Source organism: Lichenostomus cassidix, unplaced genomic scaffold (genome assembly GCF_008360975.1).
Source record: "Lichenostomus cassidix isolate B80296 unplaced genomic scaffold, HeHo_3.0 unassigened_scaffold_chr26, whole genome shotgun sequence".
NCBI lineage: Eukaryota > Metazoa > Chordata > Aves > Passeriformes > Meliphagidae > Lichenostomus > Lichenostomus cassidix.
In genome coordinates this window covers 176,758-188,928 of record NW_028147268.1, presented here as the reverse complement: position 1 = coordinate 188,928, position 12,171 = coordinate 176,758, and the positions used below count along the sequence as shown (strand labels likewise).

The 12,171-nt window shown below is 57.2% G+C and overlaps 1 protein-coding gene across 2 annotated transcripts in view; it reads right to left on the bottom strand.

The window, feature by feature from the left end:
- Positions 1–294: 294 nt before the first annotated feature.
- The window catches only part of CDK18 (cyclin dependent kinase 18), a 31,352-nt gene continuing 19,475 nt past the window's right edge, over positions 295–12,171 (bottom strand). For both annotated transcript variants that reach the window (XM_085044382.1, XM_085044381.1), the window contains exons 3-16: positions 8,712–8,845; positions 8,345–8,470; positions 8,053–8,109; positions 7,722–7,836; positions 7,533–7,627; positions 7,372–7,434; positions 7,018–7,141; positions 6,819–6,939; positions 5,671–5,768; positions 4,126–4,231; positions 3,913–3,955; positions 2,584–2,674; positions 2,314–2,391; positions 295–815 (exon numbers count right to left, since the gene is read on the bottom strand). In XM_085044382.1, coding sequence (XP_084900508.1) covers positions 781–815; positions 2,314–2,391; positions 2,584–2,674; positions 3,913–3,955; positions 4,126–4,231; positions 5,671–5,768; positions 6,819–6,939; positions 7,018–7,141; positions 7,372–7,434; positions 7,533–7,627; positions 7,722–7,836; positions 8,053–8,109; positions 8,345–8,470; positions 8,712–8,845 — 1,286 coding nt within the window. In that variant the 3' untranslated portion in view covers positions 295–780. The remainder of the gene's footprint in view (positions 816–2,313; positions 2,392–2,583; positions 2,675–3,912; positions 3,956–4,125; positions 4,232–5,670; positions 5,769–6,818; positions 6,940–7,017; positions 7,142–7,371; positions 7,435–7,532; positions 7,628–7,721; positions 7,837–8,052; positions 8,110–8,344; positions 8,471–8,711; positions 8,846–12,171) is intronic.

Genomic DNA, 12,171 nt, shown 5'->3' with positions numbered 1-12,171 from the left:
TCCCACAAACCCGAACCCCAAAAATCCCCAGCTCAGGTCTGGAATCCCACAAATCCAAACCCTGCAAATCCCAGGGCTGGAATCCCACAAATCCAAACCCCACAAATCCTCCAGCCCAGGTCTGGAATCCCACAAATCCAAATTTTTGGGGTCTGGAATCCCACAGATCCCAGGTCTGGAGTCCCACAAATCCAAACCCCACCAATCCCAGGTCTGGAATCCCACAAATCCAAATTTTTGGGGTCTGGAATCCCACAAATCCCCAGCTCAGGTTCAGAATCCCACAAATCCCCAGCTCAGGTTCGGAATCCACAAATCCAAACCCCACCAATCCCAGGTCTGGAGTCCCACAAATCCAAATTTTTGGGGTCTGGAATCCCACAGATCCCCAGCCCAGGTCAGGAATCCCACAGATCCAAACCCCACAAATCTCAGGGCTGGAATCCCACAAATCCAAATTTTTGGGGACTGGAATCCCACAAATCCCCAGCTCAGGTTCGGAATCCCACAAATCCAAACCCCACGAACCCCACAGGGCTGGAGTCACCTCCCCGCCATCCCAACCCCTCCCAGGACAGCTCAGGCTCCTCCCTGGAGCATCTCTCCGTGGGGACAACGGGGACAACAGGACGGGGGACAAGGCCACAGGTCCACGGCTGGCAGCTCGGGGGGTGCTGTGGGTTTGGGGACAGCCGCGGTGACATCCTGCCCGAGCCGCCACTTCTCTCCTCTCTCCGCGCTTCCATCTCCATGGCGACGAGGGGAACGCGAGCTGCGAGTTTAAAATATACTCTGCCGCCTGTTCTTCCCTCGGGCTGGGGAAGGGAGAGAGAGAGAGAGGGGTCAGGGGGTCCGGCAGGGATTTCAGAGCCCCCAGGGGGATTTGGGGAGGAGATTCCCAGCCTCTGGAATTCCTGGAGCAGCCAGCTGTGCCTCGGGACACCCAGAGGGGACTTTAGCACCATGGCGGGTGACAAGGAGGATGGCCAGGGGGGATTGGTGGGTTAAAGAGGTAATAGGGAGAAGATTTGGGGTTTTTCTGGGAGCAGCAGAGTGCCAGCCCCATCCTGGGGGAGATCCTGGCTATCCCAGTCCTACCTGACAGATCCCAGCTTTTCCCCAATCCTGCAAGATCCCAGATTTTCCCATCCTACCTGAGCGATCCCAGATTTTCTTGTCTTACCTAAGTGATCCCAGCTTTCCCCCAGTCCTGAGCAATCCCAGTTTTTCCCATCCTACGTGAGAGATCTCAGCTTTCCCCCAATCCTGAGAGATCCCAATTTTTCCCCAATCCTACCTGACAGATCCCAGCTTTTCCCATCCTACCTGAGAGATCCCACTTTTTCCCATCCTACCTGAGAAATCCCAGCTTTTCCCCAATCCTGCCTAAAAGAACCTGGCTTTTCCCATCCTACCTGAGAGATCCCAGCTTTTCCCATCCTACCTGAGAAATCCCATCTTTTCCCATCCTACCCGAGAAGTCTCAGCTTTCCCCAATCCTGAGAAATCCAAATTTTTCCCCAATCCTACCTGACAGATCCCAGTTTTTCCCCAGTCCTGAGCAATCCCAGCTTTTCCCATTCTACCTGAGCGATCCCAGTTTTTCCCATCCTACTTGAGAGATCCCAGCTTTCCTTCATCCTACCTGAGAGTTCCCAGCTTTTCCCCAGTCCTGCCTAAAAGAACCTGACTTTTCCCATCCTACCTGAGAGATCCCAGTTTTTTCCCAGTCCTGAGCAATCCCAGCTTTTCCCATCCTACCTGAGTGATCCCAGCTTTCCCCCAATCCTACCTGACAGATCCCAGCTTTTCCCAATCCTACCTAAAAGAACCTGGCTTTTCCCATCCTACCTGAGCAATCCCAGCTTTTCTTGTCCTACCTAAGCGATCCCAGTTTTTCCCCAGTCTTGAGAAATCCCAGCTTTTCCCATCCTACCTGAGAGATCTCAGCTTTTCCTGTCCTGCCCGAGAGATCCCAGCTTTTCCCCAGTCCTGAGAGATCCCAGCTTTTCCCAATCCTACCCGAGAGATCTCAGCTTTCCCCCAATCCTGAGAAATCCCAGTTTCCCCCCAATCCTACCTGACAGATCCCAGCTTTTCCCCAAATCTGCCTAAAAGATCCTGGCTTTTCCCATCCTACCTGAGAGATCTCAGCTTTCCCCCAATCCTGAGAGATCCCAATTTTTCCCCAATCCTACCAGAGCGATCCCAGCATTTCCCATCCTACCTGACAGATCCTGCCTTTTCCCCAATCCTGCAAGATCCCACTTTTTCCCATCCTCCCTGAGCAATCCCAGCTCTCCCCCGTCCTACCTGACTGCTGGAAGGCTGAGCCTCGCTGCCCAGGGTCCTTCTGCAGCTGGATCTCCTTCAGGGAGAAGATGGAGGCGTCTGGGCAGAGGGGGCAGAGCCAGGGGTCAGTCCTCCCTTCCCTCCCTCTCCCACCCCAATCACCCCTCACTCCCCCAGACACCAAATGCTGCTGCCCTGAATAATTCCTGCTGCAGGAGGTGAGCAAAGAGGTGTCTGGAGGGGCCAGGAGCCCATTTTGGCAGATTTTGGGAGGGGACAGGTGGCACTTACTGTCAGGCAGGAGGTGCACTCGCTCCCCCAGGCTCTTGAAGTAGGGGTGCTGCAGGGCTGCCTGGGCTGAGATCCTGCCCTTGGCTCTGTACTGCACCAAGGAAAAACCCAGAAAACCCCAGAAGAAACCATCAATCCACATTGAAATCACATTGAAATCACATTGAAATCCCATTGAAATCACATTGAAATCATCACATTGAAATCATCACATTGAAATCCCATTGAAACCCCATTGAAATCATCACATTGAAATCATCACATTGAAATCATCACATTGAAATCATCACATTGAAATCATCACATTGAAATCATCACATTGAAATCATCCCACTGAAATCCCACTGAAATCCCATTGAAATCCCATTGAAATCCCATTGAAATCCCATTGAAATAATCCCATTGAAATCCCATTGAAATCCCATTGAAACCCCATTGATTCAATGTGAAATCATCACATTGAAATCACATTGAAATCCCATTGAAAGCCCATTGAAATCCTATTGAAATCCCATTGAAATCCCATCTCAACCCCACATCTGGGCACCTCTGCCCGTCCCAGGGGGGTGACAGCATGGCCAGCCTGGCATCCCAGTGCCCAAGGCACGGGGCACACTGGGAGCACTGGGAGGCACTGGTCACATTGTACCTCGTGGGTCGCCAGGTTTGTGTCACCTCCCTGTGTCTCCGAGGGGACAGGGGGGAAAGGAGGGTTCCCCACCCTTCCTAGGAGGGGGTTTGGCACAGCTGGAGGGGCATGGAATGTTCTGGATAGCCATGGAATGTTCTGGAGGGGCACAAATAATTCTGGAGGGGCATGGATCATTCTGGAGGCTATGGAATATTCTGGAAGGGCATGGAATTTTCATAGGAGGCATGGAATATTCTGGACAGCCACAGATTATTCTGGGGGGGCCACAGATTATTCTGGAGGGTAATGAGTTATTCTGCAAGGCCATGGATCATTCTGGAGGAGCATGGAATATCCTGGAGGGCCACAAATTATTCTGGAGGACCACAGAATATTCTGGAAAGCCATGGATTAATCTGAAAGGCCACGGATCATTGTGGAAAGCCACAGATTGTTCTGTAAGGCGACGGGTTATTCTGGGAGGCCACAGATCAATCTGGAAGGCCATGGATCAATCTGTAAAGCCACAGATTATTCTGGAGGTCCATAGATTATTCTGGAGGTCCACAGATTATTCTGGAGGGCCATGGAATATTCTGGAGTTCCACGGATCATTCTGCAGCCACAGCTCCCCTCCTGCCCTGCTCCTTCCCCGCAGCAATTCCCTTTCTCACCCCCCGAGCTGCTCCAGCACTCACCAGGAGGAGGTTTGTCAGCAAATCGATGCCTTCCGAGTCCAGCCTGGGGGAAAGGGGAAATAAAACCAGAGCTGCAGGGTGACTGCAGCACAGGGACTGCGATAATCAGGGCAAGGGACAAGTGGCACTGCGAGGAAATCGAACTGGGCTGTCCCCAGGCTGTCCTGCAGAGCCATCAGACCCGTTCTGTCCCTGTCCCTGCTCCAGGGCTACCTCGGGGCGTGGTTGATGAGCGGCTGGGCTCGGTGCTGGCTGAAGTTGTAAGCCTTGAACTCCTCGTTGGATGTTATGCCAGGCCAGGTGTCCTCCGTGGGGGTTCCTGCAGGGGACAGAGGGACATGGGCACTTGGGGAGGGAGGGAAAGCTCAGAGAGTGGGGCTGCTGACCCCGAGAGAGGGCGTGGGTGTCCCTGGGGGGCTGGCATTGTCACATGGAACAGCTCATCCTGCCAGCTGTGCCAGCCTGGAGGGGCTGTGGGCAGTGTGTGTCCGTGCCAGCTGACCCTTGTCCACTCCTGTCCATGCCAGCTGACCCCTGTCCATGCCAGCTGACCCCTGCCCAGCCCAGCCCATCCCTGCCCATGCCAGCCCACCTCTGTCCACCTCTGCCCACGCCAGCACATCCCTGCCCACCTCTGCTGACCCCATTCCACCCCTGTTCACTCCTGCTCATCCCAGTCCATCCCCGACCACACCCCCATCCCTGCCCACCCCAGTCCATCCCTTCTCACCCCATCCCACCCCTGTTCACTCCTTCCCACCCCATCCCACTCCTTTCCACCCCCTCCCACCCGTTCACACCATCCCACTCCCATCTTCTCACCCCATCCCACCCCCGTTCACTCCTTCCCAACTCCTCCCACCCCATCCTACTCCCACCCACTTCATCTTACCCCTGTTCATTCCTGCCCACACCCCCATCCCTGCCATCCTCCCACCCCATCCCACCCCATCCCACCTCATCCCACCCCATCCCACTCCCATCCACCCCACCCCGTTCATTCCCACCCACCCCATCCCACTCCATCCCACACTCATCCACCAACCCCACCCCGTTCACTCCTCCCACACATCCCACCGCATCCCACCCCAGTCGAGTCCTGCCAACCCCATCCCACCCCGTTCACCTCATCCCACCCCGTTCACTCCTTCCCACCCCATCCCACTCCCATCCAGCCCATCTTCTCCATCCCACTGGATCCCATCCCCGTTCACCTCACCCCACACCATCCCACCGCATCCCACTCCTTCCCACTTCTGTTCACTCCTTCTCAACGCATCCCACTCCCACTCACCTCATCCCACTCCATCCCACTCCTTCCCACCCCTTCCCACTCCATTCCACCCCCGCCCACCCCATCCCACCCCGTTCACTCCTTCCCACCCATCCCATCCCATCCCATCCCATCCCATCCCACCCCATCCCATTATCCCATCCCATCCCATCCCGCCCCACGGCCACCCCGCTCTGTCCCGCGGACAGCCACTGCCCCCGCGCGGGGACACGGGCACAGCACAGCTCAGCTCAGCACAGCGCAGCACAGCACAGCTCAGCACAGCACAGCACAGCTCAGCACAGCACAGCGCAGCACAGCACAGCACAGCACAGCTCAGCACAGCTCAGCTCAGCACAGCACAGCACAGCTCAGCACAGCTCAGCTCAGCACAGCACAGCACAGCACAGCTCAGCACAGCTCAGCTCAGCACAGCACAGCACAGCACAGCACAGCACAGCTCAGCACAGCACAGCACAGCTCACCCAGCAGGCGGAAGATGAGGTGCAGCTCTTCCTTCACGGTGGAGCCGGGGAACATCGGCCGCCCCGTCACCATCTCGTAGTGGATGCAGCCGACACCCCTAGAGCGCGGGGACACCCGGGGTCAGCGGGGGACAATCCCCGCGGGGCGCCCGGGGCAGGGGGGAGGCGGCTGGAGAGGGGAATGAGCTCCAGGAGATGGGGAATGAGCTCCAGGACAGGGGAAATGGGCTCCGGGATATATAGGGAAATGAGCCCAGGAGATGGGAGATGAGCTCCAGGGGATGGGAAATGAGCTCCGAGATGGGGAAATGAGCTCCAGGGGATGGGAAATGAGTGCCAGGAGAGGGAAATGAGCTCCAGGAGAGAGGAATGAGCTCCGGGAGATGGGAAATGAGCTCCTGGAGATGGGAAATGAACTCCAAGAGAGGGGAATGGGCTCCAAGACAGGGAAATGAGCTCCAGGGAATGGGAAAGGGGCTGCAGGAAAAGGGAAATGGGCTGCAGGAGGAGGGTTCCTCCTGCTCAGCGTTCACCCCGACAGGGTTGGCATGGTCCCAAGAGCCCGAGTCCCAGGGGACAGGGAAAACAGCCCTGGAAGAGCCCCAAGGGACAGAGACAAGAGATCTGGAAGAGCCCCCAAACCTCTGGTGTTAGCAGCCCCAAGGAAAACTGCTTTGGGGAGCCCCAGGGGACAGGGAAAGCAGCTCTGGAAGAGACCCCCAAATTCTGGTTTGAACAGCCCCAGAGGAAAGGGAAAACTGCTCTGGCAGAGCCCCCAAAATTCTGGTTTTAACAGCCCCAGGAGAAAGGGAAAACTGCTTTGGGGAGTCCCAGGGGACAGGGAAAACTGCTCTGGTAGAACTCCCAAAATTCTGGTTCTAACAACCCCAGGGGACAGGGAAAACTGCACAGGGATAGCCCCCAAAATTCTGGTTTTCTGCTCTGGGATAGCCCCCAAAATTCTGGTTTTAACAACCCCAGGGGAAAGGGAAAACTGTGCAGGGAGAACCCCAGGAACACAGAAAACAACCCCGGGAGAGCTCCCCACCCTCTCCTGTCCCCAGCCCCGGGAGGACACGCCTGGCAATGCCCAATTCGGCCCCGCAGAGCCCGGGAAGCTCCGTTCGGGGTGGGGAGCTGTGCCTCACCACATGTCGATGGGCGTGGAGTACTCGGTGGAGCCCAGCAGCACATCGGGCGGTCGGTACCACAGCGTCACCACCTCGTTGGAATAGGTTTTCGTCGGGACAGACTTGGCCCGGGCTAATCCTGCCGGTGGGAGGGATGGACATCAAGGAGCTGTCCCTTTTTGTCCCCCTGTGCTGCCCCCCGGAGGGATTCACCCACCGAAATCAGCCAGCTTGAGCTCCCCTCGCTCGTTGATGAGCAGGTTTTGGGGTTTGAGGTCCCGGTGGAGGATTTTCCTGCCGTGGCAATAAGCCAGGCCGCGGAGCAGCTGGAACATGAAGATCTGCGGGGGAAGGAGGAGGATGGGGTTGCATTTGGGGTGGGGAAAATAAACCTGGCTGGAGGAATCTCGATGGGATGGGCGGGAAAGACCCCTGGGGGTGGGAATGTCACAGAAAGGGACAAGCACAGGGGTTTTATTTATGGTGGCAGGGAGCTGGGGCTGGAAAAGGGCAAAAAGAAGGGAGAAGGGATCTCCAGGCTCCCCCAGGGCATGCTGGGCACCCCCAGTACCTTCACGTTGTGCACACTCATCAGGTTCCCGCAGTTCTCCAGGTACTGCTTGAGGTCATTGTCCTGCAGGGCGAGGACACATCAGCCTGTCCTTGTCCCCACCGCCCCTCAGCACCGCCCCCAGCCCCCAGAGAAGCCCCCAGAGAAGCCCCCAGACCCACCAGGTACTCGAAGACGAGGGTGAGGCAGCGCTCGGTGTGGATGATGTCGTGCAGGGTGACGATGTTGGCGTGCTTGAGGTTCTTCAGCAGCGACACTGCGGGGACAGCGGGGTTGGGGTGGCAGGAAGGGGGTTACAGCCACCCCCAAATCCCCCCAAAATCCCGGGGGAAAGCCCCTGCCGGCCTCACCTTCCCGGATGGCCGTGCAAGGAGCTCCCTCCTCGTGCTCCAGGCGGATTTCCTTCAGCGCCACCAGGTTTTCCGTCAGCTTGCTGCGGCCCTTGAACACCGTGGCGTAGGTGCCCTGGCAGGGGACAGGGGACACAAGGCATGTCCCAGGGTGGCACAGCACTGGTGTCCCCGAAACATGTGGGGGAAGGACCGTCTGAAGTGACAGCACCAGGTCTGAGCTCCACCAGAAAGGCTCGGTCTGGAAATTCCTGAATATTGGAGATTTTTGCACTTCGAGCTGCTCTTCAAACGTGATTTAATTCCTCCCAGGGTCCCGTGGAGTGCTCACCTCTCCCAGTTTGTCCAGTTTCACGTAGGTTTCCAGCTTCCCGAAGCCAATATCTGACTGTGAGAGAGGAAGGAAAACATCACTGAAGAGAAGGAATTCCACCCAGGCGTGGCTCCACCTCCAGAGGGGTTTCTGGGAATTCTGGGCAGTGACAGTTGGGATTTTTGCCCCATTTACTCCCCAAACCCTCCGTGAAAAGCCCTGTCGTCATGGGGCTCAGGGTGGCACAGCAGGACACGGCTGGTGACAGGGACAGGGCTGTGTCCCTGCTGTCCCTGCAGGTGACACTCACGAGGGAAGCCCTCCGGGACATCCTGCTCAGCGGCTTGGGGAACTCCGGGCTCTCCATCTGCAGCTTCTGCAGGAACTCGGGGGGCAGCCGGATGTCCATGGGCAGCGACAGGCGCTTGCTGACGTCCTGCAGGGAGGGGACAGGCTGGTGACAGGGCGACTTCCAACGGGGACCCGCCCTGGCAGCGATGTGGCAGTGCCAGGACAGCCCCGCGGGACTCTCAAAGGGAAGGGGTGGCACACCTGGGGGCTGCCCTGGTCCCTCAGGAGTCACCCAGGGCATGGCAGGGCTGTGTGTGACACTGCCACGCCCCAAACCCGACCCCGGCGGGGAGGTGACACCCGGAGGTGACAGAGGTGGCACTTGCCTCCATGGAGAAGCGGCGCTGGCCGTGGTTGCGGTAGCGCACGGCTGCCACCGGGGACTGTCCCTGTCCCTGTCCCTCCGCCGGGGACACCGGGCTGCCGTCTGCTGCCAGCTGCAGGTGACCCTGGGCCAGGTCTGGGGACAGAAGGAAAGCGGAGTGAGCTGCAGGAGCGCCAGGGAGGGAGGGTGGTGCTCTGGGGACACGGGAGTGTATTCTTTGTATCCAGAGGGAATTCCAGCTTTTTGCTCCCGATTCCTGGTGCCTCGCCACCCGCAGGGCTCTGAGTTCCAGCGTTCCCAAAGCACACCCGAAACAGGAACACCGAGGTGTGCCCGGGGCTGCACAGCCACAATCCCTGCTCGGATCCCGAGGTGACAATCCCAGCTCGGATCCCGACAATTCCTGCTCGGATCCCTGCTAGGATCCCGACAATCCCCACTCGGATCCCGGATCCCGACAATTCCTGCTCAGGTGCCAACAATCTCAGTCTGGATCCCGACAATCCTAGCTCAGATCCCGACTATTCCAGCTCGGATCCCGAGGTGACAATCCCAGCCCGGATCGCGACAATTCCTGCTCAGATCCCGACTATCCCTATTTGGATCCCGACTATCCCTGCTAGGATCCAGACAATCCCAGCTCAGATCCCGGATCCTGACCATCCCAGCTTGGATCCCTGCTCCGATCCTGCATCCCGACTATCCCAGCCCAGATCCTGAAAATCCCTGCTCAGATCCCGAGGTGACAATCCCAGCTCGGATCCCAACTACTCCAACTCGAAACCTGCATCCCAACAATCCCAGCTCGGATCCCGACTATCCCAGCTCGAGTCCCAAAAATCCCAACTCGGATCCCGCCAATCCCTGCTCAGATCCCGACTATCCCAGCTCGGATCTCAGATCCCGACAATCCCTGCTTGGATCCCAACAATCCCAGCTCGGATCCTGCATCTCAACAATCCCAGCTCAGATCCCGACTACTCCAGCTCGGATCTCGGATTCCGACAATTCCAGCTCGGATCCCGAGGTGACAATCCCTGCTCAGATCCCGACTACTCCAGCTCGGATTCTGCATCCCAACAATCCCAGCTCGGATCCCAACAATCTCTGCTTGGATCCCAACAATCCCAGCTCGGATCCCTGCATCCAGACAATCCCAGCCCGGATCCCGACAATCCCTGTTAGGATCCCAACGATCCCAGCTCGGATCCCGACTATCCCAGCTCGGATCCTGACTATCCCAGACCGGATCCTGACAATCCCAGCTCGGATCCCGACAATCCCAGCCCGCATCCCGGATCCCGCGGCAGCCAGGGATGATCTCATGGCCGAGGAGCGGGCAGGCAGGCAGGCAGGCAGGGAGGGAGGCAGGGCTGGATTTTCACGGGCACTGAGCAGGACCTGGCTGCAGCTCGGGCTGCTGACGGATGAGAGGTGGCAGGCAAGTGACCTGCGAAAGGCTCTGGGTTTGTGCCACCGGGCGAGCGGTGGGCTGGGAGCTGGGGGGTCACCCCTCATCTGAGGGGGTTCAGCCCGGTCTGAGAGGGTCTGGACCGGTGACAGAGGTTCGGGGCACGCAGACAAATCCCTCCTCTGCTCCCTGTCCCCTTCCCTCCATCTGTTCTTACAGCAACAATCAGGAAATGCACCCTGAGTTAACCACAGGTATGAAAATAACGTGGATCAACTCAACTGGACTGAATCTTTTTAACTTCCTCATTTCTTAAGCGAATTCTATTCACAGAAACTAAAGGTCGTTTGAGATCTGAGTGGATGGAGCCTGACTGATCCACTTTAAATGACATTTTGGGTGAATTCGTGTGGTTCCTACAGGTGAAACAAACCCAAAGATGCAGTTTGCCCTGAGAGCTGCAACCCTCTTGGTCACATTAGATATAAAATCAGAGGTAAATTGACAACCTGGACACTCCAGTGGATCCCAAAGGGATGGGAAAAGGAGGTAAAAATTCCCAGAGTCACCAGGAGATTCCCAGAAGAGCCGTGGGCTGCACACGTGAGGAGCTGTGGGGTTCTGCTCCACATTCCGTGTGGATTCCAGGGAGCTCCACACAGAGCTGGGATATCAAAGCGAATGAAAGGGAACCCGCAGACACAGGCAGCTCTTTTTATAAATATATTTAACCGCTGCCTCTGCCAAAACAAGCTTTGATCTCCCAAGGAAAGAGGCCAGAACCCTCCGCTGCCTTAGAACTTTTAATTACTCTGCTAAGTGTGAGCTCTCCTCTCCAGGCTCTGCTCAGAGCTGGGATTATTCATCCTCCTTCCTCCCCCTCATCATCATTTCTCGGGGCTTGGAGTTCCCAAGGTCAGAGCTGGCTGTGGTTTATCCCTTTCCAGCGCAGACACTGAGTTTTATCTGGCCCGGGAGGGCAGAGCAGGCTGTAGGTGTTTGGGGGCTGCTGCTGGATGTCCCCAGCTCTTATCAAACTGGGGACACCAAGCCCTGATCCCTCCGGGAAAACGGACTTGGGCTCCACCAAGGTGACATTGCTGGGGACAGGATGTGTCCAGGCTGGAAAGCTGTTTGATTTTCCAGCCTGGGGAAAGATAAATAATTTTTTTAAAAAGGGCTGTTGCTGTTTTCCCTCCTTCTATCAGCATCTGGTGGGTGAGGTCATGAGAATGACAGGAGTCACGGGAATGACGGGATGGGGAGGACAGAGCTGGGGGTTTGTCACCACAAACACGAGGGACAGGGCAGGTTTGTCCCCTGCTTGTCCCATGCCAGGAGCCAGAGCAGCCTGGGATGGTGGAATGGGATCAGCTTTGGGGTTCCTTCCAACCCAAACCATTCCCTAATCCTGTGATCCTCGACAAGGCCTGACCTCCTCTTCCTCCCCGAGGAGGGGCAGAAGCACTCACAGCCAAAAAACTGTGAGATTTTCTGCCTGGCAATGCTGCTGACCTGGAATTTCTGATGCCAGAGGGAAAACACAAACCGCAGGCAGTTCCCTGAGGAGCTGCCTGGAGGCGAGGAAAGGAAAATCGAGGTGTTGATCCCTTCACTTGTCCCTGCAGGAAGGATCACAGAGCCCGAGCTGTCACAGCACAGACAAGCTGGCTACCTCAGCACCAAGCCCCACAGCCCAGGAGGGCCTGGCAGATGCTGGAAGAGCCACGAGTGATGTCTAATTAAAGCAGAATGACGCGGAAATCACCTCTGGGGTTTGCAGGGAGGAGCTGATAACGAGCCCAGATCGCACATCCCCGAGCGAGGGAGGCAACAGCAAACAGCGGCCAGCACCTCCTCAGCCTTGGCCCGTTCCATCCCCACAGCTAATTAAGGGCTCAGGGCTAATGAGAGCCTGGCTGGGGTGCGAGGGGAGGGTGGGGAGCAGGGCGGGGATGCTGCAGAGATCGAGCAGAGGGAGAGATGGAGGCTCCGAATGAGCTCACAGCATCCTCGGAGCAGCTCGGCTGGCACGGCCGGGCACTGCCCC